Source organism: Limulus polyphemus, unplaced genomic scaffold, assembly GCF_000517525.1.
Source record: "Limulus polyphemus unplaced genomic scaffold, Limulus_polyphemus-2.1.2 Scaffold6191, whole genome shotgun sequence".
In the NCBI taxonomy this organism is placed as follows: domain Eukaryota; kingdom Metazoa; phylum Arthropoda; class Merostomata; order Xiphosura; family Limulidae; genus Limulus; species Limulus polyphemus.
This window is the reverse complement of record NW_013671801.1, coordinates 4,108-28,459: the sequence shown is the minus strand read 5'-3', so window position 1 is coordinate 28,459 and position 24,352 is coordinate 4,108. Positions and strand designations below refer to the sequence as shown.

The 24,352-nt window shown below is 35.2% G+C and overlaps 1 protein-coding gene across 1 annotated transcript in view; it reads right to left on the bottom strand.

The window, feature by feature from the left end:
* LOC111089424 overlaps positions 1–23,571 on the bottom strand; it is a 41,611-nt gene extending 18,040 nt beyond the window's left edge. Inside the window, exon 1 of the mRNA XM_022401891.1 lies at positions 23,244–23,571. Within this exon, the coding sequence (XP_022257599.1) occupies positions 23,244–23,564 (321 nt within the window). The 5' untranslated portion in view covers positions 23,565–23,571. The remainder of the gene's footprint in view (positions 1–23,243) is intronic.
* Positions 23,572–24,352: the final 781 nt, after the last annotated feature.

The following is a 24,352-nucleotide window of genomic DNA, read 5'->3' as shown; positions in this document are numbered from 1 at the left end:
TGATATATATATATCAGGGGTTCTTCTTGTTTATTTACTATCAGGGGCTGTTCTTATCCATTACTCCGGTAAAGATTCACAACTAACAAGCTGTGTTACTAAGGTAAGGATTCACAACTAACAAGTTGTGTTACTAAGGCAAAGATTCACAACTAACAAGCTGTGTTACCCAGGTAAGGATTCACAACTAACAAGTTGTGTTACTGAGGTAAGGATTCACAACTAACAAGTTGTGTTACTAAGGTAAAGATTCACAACTAACAAGTTGTGTTACTAAGGTAAAGATTCACAACTATCAAGTTGTGTTACTAAAGTAAAGATTCACAACTAACAAGTTGTGTTACTAAGGTAAGGATTCACAACTAACAAGCTGTGTTACTAAGGTAAGGATTCACAACTATTAAGTTGTGTTACTAAGGTAAGGATTCACAACTATCAAGTTGTGTTACTCAGGTAAGGATTCACAACTATCAAGTTGTGTTACTAAGGTAAGTACTCACAACTATCAAGTTGTGTTACTAAGGTAAGGATTCACAACTATCAAGTTGTGTTACTAAGGTAAGGATTCACAGCTAACAAGTTGTGTTACTAAGGTAAGGATTCATAACTAACAAATTGTGTTACTAAGGTAAGGATTCACAACTATCAAGTTGTGTTACCCAGGTAAGGATTCACAACTATCAAGTTGTGTTACTAAGGTAAGATTCACAGCTATCAAGTTGTGTCACCCAGGTAAGGATTCACAACTAACAAGTTGTGTTACTAAGGTAAAGATTCACAACTATCAAGTTGTGTTACTAAGATAAAGATTCACAACTAACAAGTTGTGTTACTAAGGTAAAGATTCACAACTAACAAGATGTGTTAATAAGGTAAAGATTCACAACTATCAAGTTGTGTTACTAAGGTAAAGATTCACAACTATCAAGTTGTGTTACTAAGGTAAGGATTCACAACTATCAAGCTGTGTTACTAAGGTAATGATTCACAACTAACAAGTTGTGTTACTAAGGTAAAGATTCACAACTATCAAGTTGTGTTACTAAGGTAAAGATTCACAACTAACAAGCTGTGTTACTAAGGAAAGATTCATAACTATCAAGTTGTGTCACCCAGGTAAGGATTCACAACTAACAAGCTGTGTTACTAAGATAAAGATTCACAACTAACAAGCTGTGTTACTGAGGTAAGGATTCACAACTATCAAGTTGTGTTACTAAAGTAAAGATTCACAACTAACAAGTTATGTTACCCAGATGATAATTCTTGAAGGTTTCAAGTTTAAATATGATTAACTAACATTATCATAAACACACACACACACGTGCATACAGAGACACACATATATGATCACGTTGTCTTTTTTCAGTTAACAACTTTTCCTCTATCCAAAACTTGATGTAGCGGTTTCTTTAATACACCATGTCTGTAAAATCCGGTTTGGCTAATGGACAATAAGAACGATCAAATTAAATTCAGTCTAATACTGTATTTTAATTCGAGTGGCTACTACAAACAATGAGGTTATCACGAAAACTAATTTCGAAAACTAGCAAGATGGAAGATTGGAAGAATAGTATGGACTTTGAATTAGATTAATGATCCTGTTAAAGAATATGTAATATCGGGTGGTTGGTTGTTAAGTTCAAAACTGCACGATGGGCTCTCTACGCAATGCCCATTGCAGGAACCGAGTCCCTAATTTCAACAAAATAAGCCCTCAGACTTACCGCCGCTGACAGCAGGTCGACAGCTTGGTATTGTTGTACTTGCAATACACGGGTTTTCTGTTTCCAGAAAGACAGATACGTGTAGTGTAGGACAAAGTATGACTTAACTTTGGGTCTTTCTTCAGCACTTACAATTGTAAGTCAAAATATAACTTACTCTAATGTCTTCCTTTAGCACTTACAACTGTAGAACAAAACAAAATTTTAAGACAATTTCAACTTACTGTAATATTTTTCTTGAGCACTTAACTTCTCTGATAAAAATATAACTTAAATATTTTCCTACACAGCAGACGGGACATTTATAGGACAAAGATTAACTAGCCTATTCTTTCCCTAGGCCTAAAGTGACATAGTCTAACTTATTAAGCCTTGTTTATAAGTGAGTTTCTTAATTTAACAAGCTTACAGTTACATATCACTTATTCTTCTTCTCCGTGATCTGTTTTGAAAACAGCGTTAAATCTGACTTACTGTACTGTTAATTCTCTGCCAGCACTAGGAAATTTAAAAGAGAAATTCCTGTATGATCAGTCACGGAGTTAAAACCAGAATCTGTTAATGCCAAATCTCCCGTTTGTGTCTGAGCTACGTCATTTCATAGTTACACAGAAACCGAGGACGCAACACGTATTTACACACACACACACAGTTAGCAACACTACATAAAAAAACCAAAACCGAGGCACGAAGAATCCCAGTCAAAAGAGAACGGTATCAAACTATTGCATTATTATATTATATGTAAACTGGCGTATTCCTTAAGTCTCACATTACAGACTTGTTTTTATATCATTCGCTACCGGTGGGGTCCACATATTGCATGTAAATAATCTGCTGTAAAATATTAGTGAAATCACTAATTTTATATGTAAAGTACACATAGTAATTAGGTGGTATTAAATGTAAGAGTAGTGGTATTCTTGTTTTGAGTATTTTGGGACCTGTGTTATTACTAACCACCTCAAACAATTAGTGCACGAATCGTTTAGAAAAAAATCTGTTTCAAAAGCCAATAGTATAAATCCCATATGTAATTCCAGGGTTTGTGTGTATTTTGATGTAGATGATCTAAAAAACGCCTAGACTGTCTGTCGTATCTTAATTTTATCGTTAAAACCTGAGAATGATCGCACCAGTAATCCATTTTGTTTCATTTTTGAAGTTAAGCACAAAGATACACAATGAGCTATCTGTGCTCTGCCAACCACGGGTATCGAAACCCGGATTCTAGCGTTGTAAGTCCGCAGACATACCGCTGTGCCACTGGGGGGCAATATATCTCATTCAGCCTGAAGAGTTCTGGTATTGAACGAAACGCATCGTCGGCAATGGATATAGCGTACTTGATGTGCATGAAAACTACTGTAGTCTTTTTCTTCTTAGAAAAACTCTACAAAGAATGTAGTGTTTGAAAATACTCTAAGCCTAAGAAACACTACTGTTTCATAACAAGTTTTCCGGTGATACAGCGGTAAGTTAACAGTTTTACAACGCTAAAATCGGGTGTTCGATTCACTTAGGTGGACACAGCAGATAGCCCAGTGTGGATTTGCTCTAAAACAAACAGGAATAATTTTATCCCCCAAGGGGCCAGTGGTAAGTCTTACGAACTTACAACGATAAAATCCTGCGTTTAATTCCCCGCGGTGGACACAGCAGATATCCCACTGTGGCTTTGCTCGAAAACAAACTTGTGATAAGTTTAATTAATATATATTCATGCAACACTACAACTAAAGTGTTATTTTTCTTTGACAAAAGAATAACATCGTGGTATATTTTAGTTGAACATTATCAAGTAATAGTTTTAACTGAAGCTAAAATATAATAACAATAAATGGGCCAACGCCCTGAGTAAATCTACATCACGCTGACACAAATATTTTTTCAGTTATCACTATTTGTTTATCCCTAGTCTATCCTTGATCTCTTGACTCATTCCAACAGTATCTCATAGAAAATATACTTGTCTATCTGTATATTTAAATTGCCAGCTTATCACGTTGAAGAAATGAACGAATGATGAAACACCGTCCATTGTGCTAGCCTAGCTATTCGGTGACATCGAAATAGCTTACTTATCAATAGATTTGTCCGTTTCTTAAGCACAAAGATACACAATAGGCTATCTGCTGTGTCCACGCGTTTATCGAAATCCGCTTTTAGCGTTATAAGCGTTCAGACTTGCCGTAGCAATGGTATTCAAGAAATAAATGACAGTTTACTCCAAATACACAGACGTACTGCCACAATTTACAAGTACACTAAGTAATAACTCAAAATATAAAATCGCTTAAATAGTAAAAAAATAAAATAAAAAGTTTGTCTGTCTGTAGTGTAAGCACAAAGCTCTGCCCACCAGGGGTATCGAAATCCGGTTTCTAGCATTGTAAGTCCGCAGACGTGCCACTGGGGGGCAAAATAAAAGGAAAGCTGACAATCTGCTATCACAAACAGTCTGATTTATTTTCAATAGTTCTAAATTTTAATTTGTCTGCATTTGTCCTCGAGCAACCCAGCCAGCTACACAGTATTGTTAAGTTTAGTATTATAGACAGAGTCGTTTACTCTGATCAGCAACGAGAATGATAATCAGCGAAGATTTCGAAACTGTTATGGGTTTAGAAGATGAAATTATAGCTTAAAAATACATACATTCGTATTATTAACCCTTTTTGAAAAGTAAAGATGCAAGCGTTTGGAAAAGTATCAAAAATTACGACCAATCAATCAGTTACGAAGCAGTTAAACATACACTGAAAGCCCTTCTTATACAACCGATGTGAGAAGAAACTTGTGCACGAGCTTCCATGTACCTCACAAACGTGGAAATGATGCTGTTGTCTTCTAAACGCTACAAAAATTTATTCTCTACAATAGAATTATGTAACTAATATTTTAAATTCTCATTATTCCTAATAAAAGTGTTTCAACGCTTCTGTTAATGGTGTTAATGGAACGTCAGGTGATTTTTATCCGTCTTGATGTTCTTCCCCCTCCCCTAGTGGCTCACCGGTAAGTCTTTGGACTTATGATACTAAAAATCGGGTTTCAATACCCATGGTGGACACAGCAAAAACAGCCCATTGTGTAACTTTGTATTTAACAGCAAACAAACTCTCTCTCTTTTGTTTTGAAATAAATAAAAAGAAATATCCACAGTAGTTTTGATGAATTCTCTCCTGTATGGCCCGGCATGGCCAGGTGGTTAGGGAGCTCGATTCGCAATCTGCGGGTCGCATGTTCAAATCCCCGTCCCACCCAACGTGCTCGCCCTTTCAGCTGTGGGGCGTTATAAAGTTCGATCAATCCCACTATTCGTTGGTAAAAGAGTAGCCCAAGAGTTGTCGGTGGGTGGTGATGACTAGCTGCCTTCCCTCTAGTCTTTCACTGCTAAATTAGGGACGGCTAGCGCAGAAAGCCCTCGTGTAGCTTTGCGCGAAATTCAAAACAAACAAACAAACTATCCTGTATTGAAATATTAGTCTGTTGTTGTTTGTTATTAAGCACAAAGTTACTAAGAGGGCTATCTGTGCTCTGCCCATCAAGGTATCGAAACCCAGTTTCTAGACGCAGACGTGCCACAGGGGGCATTATTGAAATTAACAAGGATGGTACTGCATGTGTACTGTATTTACATGATTTATCACACTCGTGCAATTTTAAACAACTCACTTACTATGATTTATTTCCACCTTAGATCTTTTTTTTTTTTCTTCAAATGACGAAGTGTGTAAAAGTCGTAAATATATTGCCCGTAAAATAATCTTTTCTGTTTTGTTTTTGTTTTTTCTAAAGTTTAATAATAGCTACAACACGTGAGAGGTTCTGGAAACAACAAAGTATTACGCAACTGCCAGAAAATGGTTCGTTGAATTCAAGTTGGAAATTTCATGCTTCACTCCAGCATGGAAGTAGTATTGTACAGTAAACATATTCTAAAAAATATAATAAGGAAAAGTAACAAACGTACAATTATCACTGTGATATATAAAAAAGCTAAAAATTTCAGTGTATAAACTGGGATAAATTCACACTGAAGCTTTACAAAGATGGTTGAACAGAATATCGGTTTGTTGAACTACATCACGAAATCCGAAACTAAAATTACAGAAGCCAAGAATAGGCTTAAGAGTAAGATAAATTGATTAAAGATAGATCAGGCCATCCGACATAACACTAATATATTGCAGTTTTAGAAAAGTTTCATCCTCCCAATCTTTCACCAAAGTAAACATATTCATTAATTATCCTGATTCTTTTCATTTTATCAAACTTTTCTTATTAACTTAAAGTTAAAATGCTACTAGTTTAAGGCCCTAACTTAAGTTGGTTAATCCATACATTACTAATACTAGACAGACGTAGTTAGGCCTATCAATGTAATCGTGTTGTATTGATGAGAGTAGCTAATTAACTCAATAGACTTAACCATAGTAGATTACATTATTATATTTGAATGTATTTCAATAACCTTTATTCCTCCAGTTTTTAAACTTACACATATTTTCTTTGCGTGTGAATGGTGATTTCAGTTCCTCAACTCCATTTTCTTTCTCACTCCCCGATACTACACATAACGCCCACAAGAGCCACTAATATGTACTCTATACAGAGGTCTTGATAAATAATACCGGTTCCGAATTCATCGCTTCAAAGATTGGTCAAGCATTTAGTTATTATATCAAATCACAACAGCGAGTCGCTGTGGGTTTTGTCCTCCCCAGACTCGTGTGTGTAGGAATATGAATAGTTTCTATAAAAAAATAACAGAATGAAAAAATAAGTCATACTTAAAGTTACGACTATTTGAGTATAGAACCATAAAGTTGTTTCAGCGAAAAAGAGAAAACGTTTAGTAAGATAACATATGTAGAGTTCTTCACAAAGTAGGCTTGTGTGAAATGATGTTTTATTTTTTTAACTTTCCAAAAGTGCACGTCCGCGGTCTATACAATAGGTAAAATAACACCCGTTACCAAAAAGACATGAAATAGTACAGAAAATCGCAGACAGTTTAAAAGTCTATTGTTGACCAAGCATCTATACTGCTGGGATGTAAAATACTTTGAGAACCGATAAAAATAAAAGCAAATACAGCAGCGAAAAAAAAATTGTCCGACATTCCAACGATCATTGGTCATCATTTTAAATAGCCAGCTAATAATGTCTGGAATCTGGTGGTCATGTAAACACAATAGAATGTTGGAAATGTTTTTACGCAGGTATTAATGGTTCGTAAGTGTGTGGGAGAGGCTGTCGGCTATATGTCAACATTCGAGAAATCATTGTCTGGTAAAGTTGGTAAGATTGTTGACAATTTCAATGTTGTTCCAATTAATGCTATGGTCGATTACATCTCAAAATGGCGTTGTTGGATATTAGTATTTTTAATTTACTGAGGAGGAAAGTTTCATTCTAATATTTATAGAAAACCCAGCAATCACATACTTCATCTGTTTAGCAAATGTAATATAGATTGGAATTATTATATACCACGCGCGTAACTTTAAAAAGTATATGCAAAGAAATTTCAAATAAAACGATTCATTAGAAAATTACTTGTCTTAAGAATTTTTTCCAATACTTTAATATAAATTTCTCATGTCAATACATTGTAGATATAAAAGGATATATGATGTAGACGTAGGTTCGGCAACTCGCGCCTCTTTGACTACACACATTTGGATCCCGTACACTGTTCTATCCGAACTGAAAAATAAACTTAATATTGTATGCGCTTGAACAACTGTCTGCTTACAAAATATGTTCTAGCCCTGTGCATGTTTGCTCATCCGTTACAGACTAAACAGTGCTTACCAAAATCTAATAGTTTCCTTGATCGGAAATTTAAAAAGTCTTTCCTGATTCAATCTTATAAACCTAAAATAAACAGAAGTAATCATTTTTTTAATACATTTGTTCGATAGCTTGCGATTTTCTTTCGCTTAGTTATTAATACGTGACATTTTCATTGCTAAGCCATTTTCTAATTGTTGTATGTGTTCTTCTCGGTTTTCAGTTTGTATCTTTCACGTGACGCTGCAATCCTTGAGAAAGGCGTAAGCTAAAACGTGGGGTTTGAATAAAATAGTTTTTTTCTGGAATGTTAATTTCCGTTTTTGTTGTTGTTTATGTGAATATGTAAACAAAATAGTTGTGTGTAATATAAATATTAATCGATTATTCTATTATATATGTTGTTACAAGTTTAACCGACAGGTAGCACTTGTATGAAGCACACGACTGACGAAGAAGACCTACAATAGCCTAACATAAAATGTATGTAAATATGGGGTAACATTTGGTTAAATATACATGTATGTAGAGGAAATTGAATGAAAAGTTAACAGATATTTGGTGAATCAGTAGACTGAGTTATCTGTTCTAACATTTGGACAATGTTTAGGTATAGTCATTTAGGCTAATTCTACAACTTGCAGCCTAACGTCAACTTAGTTCAAGATTAAAACTACTAACTTCAGATTAGAGCAAGCTACTTTAGAGCGAAATTAAAATTCAACCTGATATTGGTAATGAGTATACCTGATTAAATATACATTTTTATATTCTTATTTATAAAAATTAGAATTCATTGTTTCATCGCTGTTAACGATATTTTCGCGATTTTTAAGAAAAATAACTTGTCTGAATAAAAAAAAAACACAACAAAGCTTCAGCAAGTTTAGTAAAATTATGTAACCTACAACAACTGAGAATTAGCAGTTTTATTTTTTAATTTCCCCAAAAAAGTTATAAAATTCTTATTTCCTCGTAGATCTGAAAATTAACTAATGTTGAATATTAAACTCGTAATAATGTAATAACAGCGCTGCTAAAGTAGAAATATTCTTAATCACTGTATTTTTACTATCAGAGATACCATGATACAGATTTTTTAAACAAAATAAAGTGATAATTCACTATTACGTTGAAACAAACGAGTCTTGTTCATTTCTAGACTAATTCTTTTAATGCAGTTACGTAAAATTAACTTGGGTTTAACACAGACCTCAGATTTTCTGTAAAAAAAAAATAAGTTCTTAAATTGTGTGTCATTGAGTTAAAGAGTCTGTTTTTCTTTACGATCATAAGAAATTTATAATTCAATAAATTTAAGACTTCCTATCTTTGTACAATTTACGCAGCAAGTAGCATAGGTCATAGGAGTCCGCCAAAAAAAGGCTTACACAAAAGGTGAAAGGTCGACCTCAAACTACTTAAAAGCGATAATATTTAAACCCGTGGGCTGTCACCTCCTAGGCAGACGTCAGTACTTCAAATTCTGGGTATAATCCAAACTCGTAGAATTCCTGCTCTGTTTATTCAACAGCTACTACTTGTGTCCTGGAGTTGCCAAGAATCGGAAAAAATATAAATACAACTTTGTACATACTAACTCACAGCAAAGTTGGGCCTGCGCAATAACGATTTACAAAATGACTTGCAAGTTTAATTTTTCAGCACCCTAACTGAAAATAATACGATTTTCTGAATATATCGATTTCTTGGGAACATATTCTTCTTCCCTTATAAGAATCCACAACTGTGCGATTGGTACATTTCTCTGTGATAATTTATTTTTGCAGCGAGCACAAAATGGGTTTATTTTTACGGCCCTAAGGCAAAGAATTCACAATTCGAGTGTAAACTAGAAGAGGGTCAGAAACTGTGCATGACTGAACACTGCTCAGCAGAGGGTTGAAAAATCATGTAATCCCCCACCCTCCAGTTGGAAAATAAAAATAATTAAATCGAAATTACAGAAACAAGTGTAAATAATAATAATCCACTCAAAAGATGAATCTTTTACCCCACTTTTACCGGGTTAATCAGGTATAGAACTCTGTATAATACCCATTGAATAAGTTTGATCCATATCCTGTCCACAACATCAGGACGGGCAGGGGCAAACGAATATGCCCCGCTCTGCTTTGCAGTGGGGGTAATAAAACTACGCTTGTAGCGGAGGATTATAAACTTTATGGAATACATTTTTCGAACCTTTAAAATGGAAAATTATTACCGTCACCATACCTACTCAGTAAACCAGTTCAAAAAACCGTTATCTATTAATCATTCTCTTCACAAATTAAAAAAAACGTTACCTCAATTATAGACATCTTTATGTTCCATATTTTAGATTTCAATTAGTCTCTTTAACACAGATTTTTTTAACAACAAAACCTATTTTATTACTTTTGTAAAGTCCACCTTCTAGCACTTACTATATGTGCTATGCTCTGAGTAATTTTTTTTCTTCCACCTATATATATATATATATATATATGTATAGAACTAAACAAACAACCCTTCAATTTTACAAGCTTACAACCTTCAATTCTGAAAACCTTGAAATTTGATACAGGGTTCTTTCTCATTCGTTGACAAGCACCAGGCTTATTCTGTTTCTAACTTCTAACAAACATATCAACAAGGTTTAGTGAAATCACTACCAATTTTTTTGTCAGTTAGCAACATTGTCCGTCACGTCATACCTTATCATCAGGTGTCAGCTTATGGTATCAGTTTTGTTTTGTTTTTAATGAGATCATCCTTGAAAACCACCATTTCAATTATAAACGACCTTCTAGAGTTCTTTTGGTACACAAACCATACAATTTGAAAAACTAAACATACAATTGAGGTGGTGGTGTAAGTTGAGGCTCAATGTTTGATTTGGGGGGAGGGGGGCAGAATTATTTTAAAAATATGCAATAGATAAAAAAAAAACAGTTTTATTTAATAATTCATTTTTAAGGCTGTAAATTTGAAAAAAAAGTCCGTTTTATAACCCGTTCGGTAACAATATTTTACTGTGGATAAAGTTGCTAACAAATGTAGCATGGGTAAGGGGGACATTTTAGTGTGGGCTTGTTGCGGGTTTAAAGGCTTCCCAAAATAATGTTTGCGCCAGTCTATGTTTTTATTTCACTTTTTAGTCCACAGACCTCTGAAATACGTAGCGTAACCCGAAACGTTTTCCAACGTTAAAATACTTACGAAGACGATTGCTTAAAGAAACTAATAGTTTTAGAATAATATTAGTACAACACGTAAAAATAGTCGTAGTTTTTTTTTTTTTACTAAAGTCGTGATTTATTACAATGAAAATATTAACAGAAAAAAAAATCAGTTTTGTTTTTATTTGTACGTTAAGGTAAAAACGCAGTTTTAATTTTATACAATCTATAATTGTATATAAATGTAAACATACATTAAAATCGTTTCTTGCACGGATTTTATTTTCTTCTAACTTCATTGTTTTATTCTTTGTTTAGCGGAAAACTACATAACGGGCTATTTGCGCTCAGTCTATCATGGAGTTCGAACCCCGGATTTTAGAATTGTAAGTCCGTATAGTTAACCCATCGGAGGACTTGTTTTAATAGTAATAATATAAATAAATAAGACGTCGAGCGGAAATACAGTAATAATGAATAGATATGAAAATCAATCTAAATACGGGTAAAGTAAAAAATACGACAGATTTACATTCCAAAGTTAACAAACTTATATTATCATCAATATGTTTGGTATCAAAACCTACTTTATAATTTAAATTTCAATCTTATACAAGTTTCAATTTCGAAAAGAAATATTGAAGTAAATTCCCAGTCTTCACTTATATATCACGTGATATTTCTTTGCTCCAAATTATAATATTTAATATTATAATTAAATAATTTTTAAAGTTTTTTTATTTTATTTTCTGGAGCCCTCCCAGTGGTATGTCTGCGGACTTACAACACTAGAATCCGGGTTTCGATACCCGTTTTGGGCAGAGCACGGATAGCCCATTGTGTAGCTTCGTACTTAATTACAAACAAACCTATTTTTGTATTTCCACCCTTACACTACATTCTAAGTTTTCGCGAATTTACGCGCTTAAACGTTAAATATCCCCAAACTATATCTGTATTATTATTATTATTATAAGTTATATTCCTTAAACTGATACTCACATGTCACGCCTCTTTCTAGCATATTTAAGCTTTTAAAAATATGAATATTTCTCTCTGATATTTGCTATTGGATTACTACAACCAATAGAAAGAGGGGATTTTAATTGACTGCTTTCCTAATAAGGTTAACTCGTTCCCGTGATCAGTTTAGAGTTATTCTGCGTTAATTTCTTAGTTTGCTATTGCCGTGAGCGCCTGAATCGGGTAATAAAATTATTTTAACACTCATATATGATATAATTCAATATTTTATATTATGAATTGCAAATTTAAAATAAATAAAAATGAAGTAAAATACTAACAACACCCCTGCAAAATAAAATAAAATAGGGTTAACTTTCATCAAGACTTAGCGAACAAAAAAATATTAAAATATCAACACTAAATAGGGTTAACTTTCATCAAGACTTAGCGAACAAAAAAAATATTAAAAGATCAACACTAAATAGGGTTAACTTTCATCAAGACTTAGCGAACAAAAAAAAATATTAAAAGATCAACACTAAATAGGGTTAACTTTCATCAAGACTTAGCGAACAAAAAAAAATATTAAAAGATCAACACTAAATAGGGTTAACTTTCATCAAGACTTGGGGAACAACAACAAAATTAAAAGATCAAAACTAAATATTTTTTGTTTTTATGTATATTTTTTTCACTGTTGTAAAAGTAAATAAAATGTAAGAATTAAGCTTGTAGGTTTAAATTTGGAAAAAATGAAAGGAATTAAAACAAAAAACTGATAGCGCGTTTCGCTCGTGCACGGTGGAACACGTAATTTGACTGAACGTGCTTGTAACTGAGCCATGTTTTTTGTTTGTTTGTTATTAAGCACAAAACTACACAAAGGACTATCTGTGCTCTGCCCACCACGGGTATCGAAACCTGGTTTCTAGTGGTATAAGTCCGCAGACTTATCTCTGTGCCAGTGAGTGGCTAAGCCATGTTTAAACACAGCTTCCCCACTATGATAAAACAATTTGGCACTAATTCAAGTGTCAGTAAAGCAATAAATATAAATGACCGGGAGATTTGAACTTTGGCTTTAAGAATAAATAATCTTAAACACGCAACAACCTTGACATGAATAACCACTATATAAATCAAGTGAATTACAGCTCTACACACCAACATTTCCAACACAATCTAAACAAGCAGGAAGATACGTAACTACACAGTCACAAGCCACACCACTATACAGGTCATCAAACAAACAAAGCCGCAGGAGGTGATGGTATTATCCTCAAGAAAGGACATTGTTTGGCCACTTAACAGCTCCATTTATTTTATCCCTAAAATCGAGGTACATCCCAGTCTCTAGGAAGCATGCAAATATTCTTATGTTCGTTAATTAAAGAAGGAAAACCAGCGAATAAACCAGAAAAACTATCGACCGATAAGCCTGACCAGCTGTATGGGCGAAAGTTTAGAATTTTAAGCAATAGGCTTAACATCTATCTAGAAAGTAATTCAAAATAGCTTGAGTAGAAGTTGAAAATGGTTTCAGAAAGTTTCGGCAAACCACTGATCATTTGGTTAAATTAACTAAAACCGTAACAGATAGTTTTAATATAGAATGCACTTCGCGTGCTCTCTGGGTGTGGAGAAAGCAGTCGACAGTGTATGGCAAAATGGTCTAAGGTCCCGGATGTCTTGGGTGGAACTACCGCGAGGAATTACTCGGTGGTTGTTGAACTTTTTGGACAGTAAAAAATCTAGAATAAATGTGGAGAGCACCTACTCCGGAGAGGGGTAGTTGTCCCCCCCCCCATAATATTCAACATATATGTAAGCGACATATCATTAATTTTTTAGCTCGCAATTCGCTGACGATGTGGTAATCCAGAAGAACTCACCGACTTCATCCATAGCTGTTACAAATCTACAACCCATGCCAAAGCAAATAGTCAAATACTGTCAAAAGCACAAACTCAAAATAAATGTTTCGGAAGCACAGGTGGTCCTGTTCTCAAATTCAACTAAAGCACAAAGACACCCGCCAGAGACTTACTTGCATATACGTTATATAGAACCATCTTCCAGACTGCCACGTCAGAAACATTTCTAGACACCAATTGGGACTCGAAATTAACCTTACAACCTCACATTGAGCAAATCGGAAACAGTATTTGGCGACGAGCGAACTACGTCAGGAAATAAGAACACCAACCACCACAGAACACCATTAAAAAAATGTACAAACAAACAAACAATATCCCCAACCAGTAGTCGAATATGCCAGTCAAGTATGGAGAGTCACCTCTCCTAAACTGACCAAAAATATACTGCAAAGAATAAAAATCCAGTAATTACTGCAGCGTACACTGTTCCAAAAACCACAAGTTCGGTCTTTTTACACGAGTACGTGAACTTACAACCACTCTATGACAAACTCCAAAAATATACTGCAAAGAATAAAAATCCAGTAATTACTGCAGCGTACACTGTTCCATAAACCACAAGTTCGGTCTTTTTACACGAGTACGTGAACTTACAACCACTCTATGACAGACTCCTAGATAGGCCAAACAACAAGAACGAAATTCTTACGTAAAGAAACTATGCCCTAAGTTCCTCTTCCTCCATTAATGTCGAGGACGACTTGTTAGGTCATTTACTGCTATACTTTAAATTCTATGTCATCTAGACAGTTTATATTATAAAGGATATAAATATACAGTACTCACGTGATACAATAAAAATAGCAAGTGAGTGTATTGCAATATATGGAACTATTTGTAACATGTAGGACTGTATACACCAAACTTAAGTATATACAAAATGTAACGCGTGGTACGTGAGTGGACGTGACTTAGACAGGGGTTAATGTGTTATTAAGACTGTCAATAAATACATACCCGTGCATGTAGGGTCTGGTATTTAACAGTAAATTAAGATGGTGTAGAAACACACGTATAGCGTCTAGTGTATAACAGTAAAATAAGATTGTGAAGAAACACACGTATAGCGTCTGGTGTATAACAGTAAAACAAGATTGTGAAGAAATAGCTCTACCAGAGATAACATCCGCGGGGGGGGGGCAGATGAACCTGACCCTCCTAGATCTTGATCCAGAGATATTGGCAGGTGGTTATGGCGCTCGACTCGCAATCTGTGGGTTCGAATCCCCGTCATACCAAACATGCTCGCCCTTTTAGCCGTGGGGGAGTTATAATGTGACGGTGAATCCCATTATTCGTTGGTAAAAGAGTTGCCCAAGAGTTGGTGGTGGGTGTGGATGACTAGATGCCTTTCCTCTAGTCTTACACTGCTAAATTAGGGACGGCTGGCGCAGATAGCCCTCGTGTAGCTTTACACGAAATTCAAAACAAACAAACAAACCAGAGACATTGGAAGGGTAAGTAGTGTAATTTGCAGTCAATTTAGATTTTAAAAAAGTAATTTGGATTTACTTCATATATTTTATGGTAGCTTACAAGGTCAGTCTAATGGATCGACCCTGTATACAGTGCTAGGATAGTAAAAAATAACAAACAAAATACAAGGTTTTACTGGAACACTTGATACTCATTTAGGAGTTGCTAGAGGTGATGCAAATGAAATTTGAAAACAGTAAAATGAAAAAAAAAATCGAATTTTAATAGGAAATTCACCCTGCACTCAGACTAGTCAGACTGACTCCATAAAATCGCAGTCGAATCTTCAGTAAAAAATACTTAATTTAAAACAAACAAACACATTTAAAAGTTATACGTATAGTTTCATAGCTTTATGATGGTTGAAAGGTCGGTCAAAATGACCGGCACCGAACGGTATGAATAGATATATAAAACCTGTAAATAATCTCCTGAATCGCACGTGTCTTAAGAATACAAAATGTAAAAAATTAAATAGTCTCGCAGATAGTCAGATGATACTTTAAATATGTCATTGTTAGTCGAGAATCGTGTCTCTGAAACTATTTGTTTGTTCGTGTTTGAAGTTAAGCACAAAGCTACACAATGGGCTATCTGTGCTCTGCCCACAACGGGTATCGAAAACCGGTTTCTCGCGTTGTAAGTCCGCAGACATACCGCTGCGCCACTGGGGGCTCTGAAACTGATAGGTCAATCGGTTCACGATATAAACAGTCCAGATATACAGGTCTTTTGCCCGGGCATTTCGTCACGTTATCAAAGTTTTCTGAGCTCCAAGTGTAGAGTGACTTTGATTCCACCGAGCAAATAGTGTACATGTATGTACGAATAAATGACCCCCCCCCCCTTATGTGCGCGCACAAGAGATATATTCAATTACACACAGATCTGCTGCACAGAATAACAACACTGTTTACTTCTTTGCACGTGATATCTACATTGTCCACGCTGTGAATCACCCCAAACACACAATGAGTAAATTGCAATGTCCAGGATTCAAACCCCTGTCCCCATACGAGGTGACCAAAAACAACTGAGCTAAAAGATTAACCCACCAGCTACTATAGTAAGGTCCTTTTTTTTACCACTCCAACAAACCGGCTACGACATATATATAGTCAATATTAAATATTCAAGTCATTGTATCTATAGGAATTTAGCGGAGTACCTAATTTTGAAACTTGTATTTACAAAAATGACAAATTCTTCTTTGTCACACCACACCGATTAACTTCTAACACTTTTAACTTGATGTAAACTTTAGTTTGTACTTAAAAGTTTGGAGACTGCTTGAAAGAGTAAGGAAATAAACTTTTTTACTTTATTTAATTTAGTAGTCCCTAATTTAGCAATGTAAGACTAGAGGGAAGGCAGCTAGTCATCACCACCCACCGCCAACTCTTGGGCTACTCTTTTACCAACGAATAGTGGGATTGATCGTCACTTATAACGCCCCCACGGCTGAAAGGGCGAGCATGTTTGGTGGGACGGGGATTCGAACCCGCGACCGTCAGATTGCGAGTCAAGCGCCCTAACCACCTGCCCATGCCAGGCCCACCTTATTGTCTGAAAAAATAAAAAACGAATTATGATCATAAGAAAATAATATCCACTCTTTCCACTGTCGGTAGAGGGAGAGGTAAGTAACCCGAGAGCTTCTTTCCACTGTCGGTAGAGGGAGAGGTAAGTAACCCGAGAGCTTCTTTCCACTGTCGGTAGAGGGAGAGGTAAGTAACCCGAGAGCTTCTTTCCAATGTCGGTAGAGGGAGAGGTATGTAACCCGAGAGCTGATGGGAGGTTTATTGTTGTGGTTAAGACAAGAAGGTTTGAAGGGTTCTTCTTCTTCTGCTAGACAATTCCGTGTACTATACGAAAATAATGGTTGATTCAACCTTTCCGCAAACCGAAATATACTCTTTGCTGGTTTCTTGGTTGGTTTTAGGTCTTTCGAAATATACTCTCGAATATAACAGGGCGAATTTCAAACGTCTAGAATCTGGATAGGGCTATAAACGCTAATGTTTTTTTCTGAAATACGTCAAATATTTATTATGGTATTTCGTCACTCCCGACAAAGGAAACTTTAAAACTATAAACGTTTGGCACCTAAGGTCAAAGTCGCTTGGTGTTATAAGGTCAATAGGACAACTACGTACAGAAAATAAACAAACAATTTCAGTTGATTTTTAATATTAGAATCAATAATATAATATTGTTTTTGTCGTTTAATAAAACTAAAAGTATTATGTGCATGCTATGATCTTATCATTTACGAGCTTTATTTGCCACGTGACCCAACAAACAACAATAAAAGGCACAGTATCTTAACTTGAAACGGAACTTTGTTTTTGTTTTGAATTTCGCGCAAAGCTACAAGAGGGCTATCTGCGCTAGCCGTCCCTAATTTAGCAGTGTAAGACTAGTGGGAAGGCAGCTAGTCATCACCACCCACCGCCAACTCTTGGGCTACTCTTTTACCAACGAATAGTGGGATTGACCGTAACGTTATAACGCCCCCACGGCTGAAAGGGCGAGCATGTTTGGTGGGACGGGGATTCGAACCCGCGACCCTCAGATTGCGAGTCGAGTGCCCTAACCAACTGGCCATGAAACGGAACTACGGAAACTTTAAGGATGAATCTGACGAAATACAGATTACAATGAAATACTTGACAAATGAGAAGCTGCATTCGTTGGGTGGAAAAGATCAAAGGTCAATAAAATGCAGAATGTCACAAATGATCAAGTGTAAGCCACCGTTAAAGTTTTCCCCAAGAGCAAGCAGTACAAACGCATCATAGAGGAGATTCTGGACAATGTGGTTTAATGAGGACAGACTTCTTGTGTTCAATATTTACAATATATTCAAGAGTAAAGAGGGAGACACGGTCTACACGAGAAAATTACGACAGGGACCCAAAATAATACGCAATGTATGAATTTCGATAATGCGGTGTACCAATTCTGTACATACACATTTTAGGTTTCTACCGAAGGTTTAATGACAGGCCACTTTGAAAATGACACGGCTGTACCACATAACTCGATAGCAGTGACGTCATTATGAGTTTTTTTTTTTTTTTTTGGATTGTCACGTAGTACCTAATAAAAATACTACTACTTCTACTGTATTTTTATTAAACAAATAATAATAATAATTTTGTTTTCGGTCGCATTTACGATACAGGATCAATAAACTGGAATTTTATACACAAACTGTACAAAAAAAAGGAATTTGAATATTCAACCCCAACGGCACTTCATACATATTTGTGTTAAATGATCCAGTCAGAGACCTCTAACGTTCAGATATAGTCGTCCTTAATTTTAACCAATCGATCGAAGGGAAGGCAACCGCCTCCGCCAACACGAGAGCTTCAACTGTCTCTTTGAAAGTGGTTGAAAGTGTGCAGCGTGTTCAGCAGTATCACGTCTCGAACCCCGGACTTTATGATACGCATTACGACACGCTAACCTCTAAGTCACATCCGGCCCTTATAGAGGGAGGAGTTTATTATTCATAACTATTGAAGACGAAGCTGCACTCGTGCGACACGCCATCTACCATAGGCTCCAGTAGTTCTATTTTAAAAAATCTAAAAATGGTATTCATCCTGTAGATAGTTTCTGAAGAAGGCGTATGGCGATACAGTGAGAACTAAAAACAAACTTCATCTGGAGGAAGAAGTCGGTTTCTGTATTCTCTAGTATTAAACGAAACTTAGGCCTGCAAACAAATGATGCTCGCCAAGCATTTGTAGGTGTCCCCTCTGTTGGGACAGCAGTATGTCTACGGATTTATAACGCTAAGATCAAGGGTTCGATTCCCTTCGGTGGACACAGCAGATAGCTAGAAGTGGCTTTACTATAAAAACACACCCGCATTTGTAATTTGACAAATTCAAAAAATAAACGAAATATTTAGTGGAACGAGTTTGAAATATATTCCCTTTCTTTATTTAGTGGAACGAGTTTAATATATTCCCTTTCTTTATTTAGTGGAACGAGTTTAATATATTCCCTTTCTTTATTTAGTGGAACGAGTTTAATATATTCCCTTTCTTTAGTGCGATGAATGAAATATCGGCCAATCTTTTGAAATACAATTTAACTTTAAAGGGCATAACATAATCATCCCTCGTTGAAAATCGGATGGCTGGCCAAGCCTCGGGTAGGACTTGAACCCATCTTGAAAATATGTGTCCACGCTAAATGAATCTAATTTCCTTTGGTAATAAATACTACACTTTTTCTGCCCCTCCCTCTGAACGTTCTAAGAAAAGCAATTATTTCGCCCATATGGTACCTCGGGCCCATATGGTAAACTACATACAAAGAGCACTCAAGATGGACGTACGCTATAATTCCCCGAGTTTCTGGAACCTTCCACGTAGTAACTAAAGTTGTAACAACTTGTAACGGTAATGGAGAAATTATTGGCATGACTTTTTCTTTTTTAATGGCTGATAGAAATGAACTTAATCTGGCCAGGCATACTTCAAATAATCATCCACAGCAGCGTTTCTCAAACTAGGGTACCAACCCGAAAGGGGGGGGGGGTGGCGGAATCATAAAAGAAAACTTCGATAACTGATATTTTCGAGTGTGTGCAGTAATTTGTTATCACTGCGTGTGTGTGTGTGTGTGTGTAGAGGGAGGGGTCGTCACAGCCTGAAATATTTTCAAAGGGGGCCTGGAAAGTAAGTTTGAGAACCTCTGACCTACGGAGAAACGTAATATTCAAGTTTTGAATCAACCGTGTGTCTGTCCCGAGAGAAACGGTAATACTTCTAATTAAGACCATTCTTTAAAATCAAGTCAAACACATTTTTTTATTGAGATTGCGATGTCTTAAGTTATTGTTTATATTGTTAATAGTCCACGTATTAGTAAAATCGTTTATGCAACACGTAAAGATTTCCACGCGTTTTTGTTTATTATTGACTAAAGCGCCATTGACGTACGAATTGGTAACCAGCCGAACTATAACGTTAATTCGGTAAGAAATGATTATTTCTGCAGCATGAGGCTCAAGACGATATGAAATAAGACTAAAATAGGTAAAAAAATAAATTGTCAGTCGTTGCACTCGCTACAATACCACTCAACTGGACAATTACCCTTGTTTATCTTACTGTTGCGTTTGATGTATTATTAGTATTTCGTTAAACACTTTAAACTCGACATTTGCAAGAAGTCGAATCTACTCAACAGATATAGTTTCTTAAAGTCTAGATACAAGTGAACAATATATTTTCAATAATAATAAATGGTGTGAAAACCTACATTGTTAACTTATTTTAACTTCTTCCAATAATGATGAAGTAATTTTATCTTAGTTTTGTTTAAATTAAAATAAAAAAAAACAGCCACCAGGTGGCCGTGTACAACCACCTCCACGCAGGAAACAGATATATATTTTTTGATGTTTTGAGATAAAACTATTACCAACTAATTAGACATCGCCTTTTTAACCCTGGAAGAGTTAGATTTTATTAACATATTCTTCCCATGTTTATATTTTAGACGATTTAACGCAGACACAAACGCAGTGACATTTTATGTTTATTTACAAGTCTACTTGCTAGATGGGGGATTTCAAACCTTGGGAAGTATTTCTGGGATTACGGCCGAAAACGTCGATAACAGAGAAGATACCCAACTAATGAATCTACATTATAATCATTCAGTTTCTTGTTTGTTCAATGGCATTCCAAACTCTTGCTTTGATCAGAAGTTACTGATAAATTTCTACTGCCGCCTTGGCTGATTTTATTTTTTTTACTTATTATAAACACACATTACTGATTTTCTTCAATGACAATACTATTACAAATAGCAAGTCACGTGACTATTTTAAAGTTTTAATACAACCCAATGAAGTTTTGAGGTTCAGTAATATTATACATTACAGAGTTCCATGGGGTCCAAATATTATTTTGGCTAACTACCAATACATCTCGGGGCTGGTAAGTCCAAAATGCAGAAGTTCCTATATATATATACAACAGCCAATTGTCTGTCTGCCGTGCTCTGTACCTCATGAACAGTAAATTGTAGGAAATACTATATATCAGATGTTTCTTTTCAAAAGTACATCACAGGAAAAGTATTCATTTTTTGCAACTCCTAAAATTTCATAGTGGTATCAACATTGATCTGTTAGTCTTCGTATGTGCTGAAAGGTCAATCTGAGGAAAAAAGTTTCTTTTTATGAGGATATTTAACAAAAAAAACAGGACTTCCTCCTCCAACTGATTGAAAGAAATATTTCGAAGATAGGAGCATGAATGGAAAAAAAATACATAAACAGAGGAATATTTTTGAGGACATACTTTGTTCTTGTTTGACATATATAATTTTTCATGTCTGTATTATGTACATGCATGATATTACTGCACCATGTTAAATATATTGAATATCTCCCCTCTAATACTTCATATAGAAAACTCTCAAAAAGTACTCACTTCAGTAGCAGTATTTTCTTGTGCTCAGTAGAATGATAAAGAATGGTGTCAACCAGCTGGGGGGAAAAGGAAAAAAATCCCTGCAGCTACTTAGGGAACCTGGGCGCTCTGTGCTAGATGCACCCATTGCATCAAAATAAAAACATTTTTGTTAACAATACGTTGCACCCAGTCTCCGTTGCTTTAAGATAAATGCAATACAATTTTCCTTATTGAAAAAACAGATGGAATGACAAAAGAGGGTTTTAATTGGACCACTAGACAATCATATTGCATTTACGCTCTGATCCAAGGGATTGGGTTGACTACACATTTTATATTTATTCATCACAATTTTCAGGAAAATTTCCTGTAGAATTGTTTCAACAGTATTCTGACAATTAAATATATTTCTCTAAAGCTAGTGTGGTTGTAAATCAAAAAATAGTGAAATGTGCAAGTGAGTTCACCTACAGACAAGTAACTACAGAAAACTAATGTTAAATTAGCATAAAAAAGTAATAATTTCACACACACACACAGCTACTCCAGCTCACTTTCAAATTGCTATTTGTTACCACACTGATGTCAGTCATAAATTATACAAATGAGGATAAGTTGTGTGGTATGTTCATGTAAAAGTGAGTTAACCTTAGAGCAATAGGATAGGTCCTTCTAATAACAGGAGGTTCCCCAAGATATTTTTTACAAACTAATTCTGAGTTCTCTGACTTTGACAGAGTTTGAGAAAGAAAGAGACTAGACACAAAGTAAAATGCACAAAATGAAATTTTTTTATTAAATCACTAAGTGTGTGTAATTGTTGCTATTAAACACCACATGGTCACTTTTACTGGACAGCTTCAATTGATCAGGTACAAATTCACCTACCATACTGTTTAAGTCAATGTTCCTTACTTCCAGGAAACTTCAACTTTACCCGAACAACTAGTGCTATCAATCTGACTGGTTATTCTAATTTGAGAATAGGGGAGGCCAAAACCTCGAGATACCACCTGAACTACCATTGAAGGACAATAGCTCTCAAAATTCTTGCACAGTGCAGCATTATAGCCATACCTCCCATGGGCAGAACAGGTGTGACAAGGAACAACAGTAGCTAGAACAGAATCAATTTGACCACATATTGTGAAAACTACACATTTTAGAATAAATAATAAATTCAGAATAATACTATATCAAAATAACATGATGGAAATACATATTATATTTATATAACATAGTTGTCAGTGCTCAAAATAAAATAAAATTAAAACTTTAAAGAAATGAAATTATATACAGATATTTTCTATGTCTTAAATTCATTCTACTTTTTTGCAAGCTCCTTATGGCAATAATAATAATTCATTTCCAATTTCAAGGAATGTTAGAAATAAATTCTGGAAGTGAACTTAAATGTCGGTGGACTGGGGGAAACAAGGTAATAGTGTACACGAATGATATAACAGAGTGGTTGTTCCACTACACAATCACAAAAACTATTCAAACAAACATGTTAAACTATGACATCAAACAATGTTTTCATAATGAGAATACTACCAAACAATGAGTTAACAGTGGTAAGAATTGTGTCTGCTATACAACTTGAAACAACATATACAAAAAATGTGCTAACTGGATGCTTTGATAAAACTATATCAATCAATTATGTATCTAATCAGCAAGCCAGAAAAAAAAAATCTCAATTTTGTAACAAATTACCTTCAGTGTCATCAGACTTTCAGACAACTTCTCCCTAACATCACTAAAGGGACATTGATTAGCCCACATGAGCAAGAACGGCAGACAACTCTGCAAACTTAACGAGGAAAGTAGTTTTTCATCCTCAGGATCTCCTTGTTTCAAGTGAAGCTTTGACGTCACTTGAACTGGAATTTTACCATTACTCCAAGCCTTCAAGCCATCATCCAAGAACTCCAGTGCATCACGTCTTGTGTTTGCATCGCTGGAGCAGATGGGAGCAAAGAGTTTCATTGCGAGTAACGACATTTCAGTCTGGTCCAGTGCCAGGCAGTGTGACATGGTGTCATAGTCTAGAGAGTGAGAGAGAGAGAGAGTAGTACATTAAATATCAAAACGATTTATAAGTTTTTACAGCACAAACATCAGACATAAGTGAAATTAGACTTAATAATAACATTCAAAAGTTTATCAGTTTCATTATCTTATATAGCCTTTTTTATGATAAGAAAAATGTTCTCGGAAAATAAGTACAGAAATTTTCTTTATAGTTAATATTAAAAATCATAAACGTAGATTGTTGATTTCCAAATAAATCTACAACTAATTTTAATATATGCTCAACAACTATAAGAAGCCTAGTATTGTTCTTTTGATCAATCGGGATTTCTAATCAGATGGAATTCCACAAAACTGGTATAACTCTGAGGAGTGGTGAACCGATTGATTGATTGTGAGAAGTACTATTATCTGTGAAATATTTAGGGAAATTAACCCTACGAACATTTTGTGTTGTTATTGCAAGTAATAAGCAAGGTGAAATCGTGTAACGTGTTTCCATGAGTATCCAAAAATAAACCTGGAACTTGCACGTCTATCTAGAAATGTGTCGGGCAATGAAAGCACTAACCCGACACAATAAACCTAAACCCCATACTACCTTTTAAAATTACTAAGTTGAATTTTCTACTAAAATACTTTAAACTTTGGTTCTTGCCAATGAAACTTTGAATTAGCAAGTTTAAAAAAAAATAAAATGGTTCAGTTTGAAAATTCTGAACTGTGGTAAAGTTCATGCATGCACTGTAATTGTAGTTGCATTGGCAAAATTAATGCGGGGGCTTTAGGAG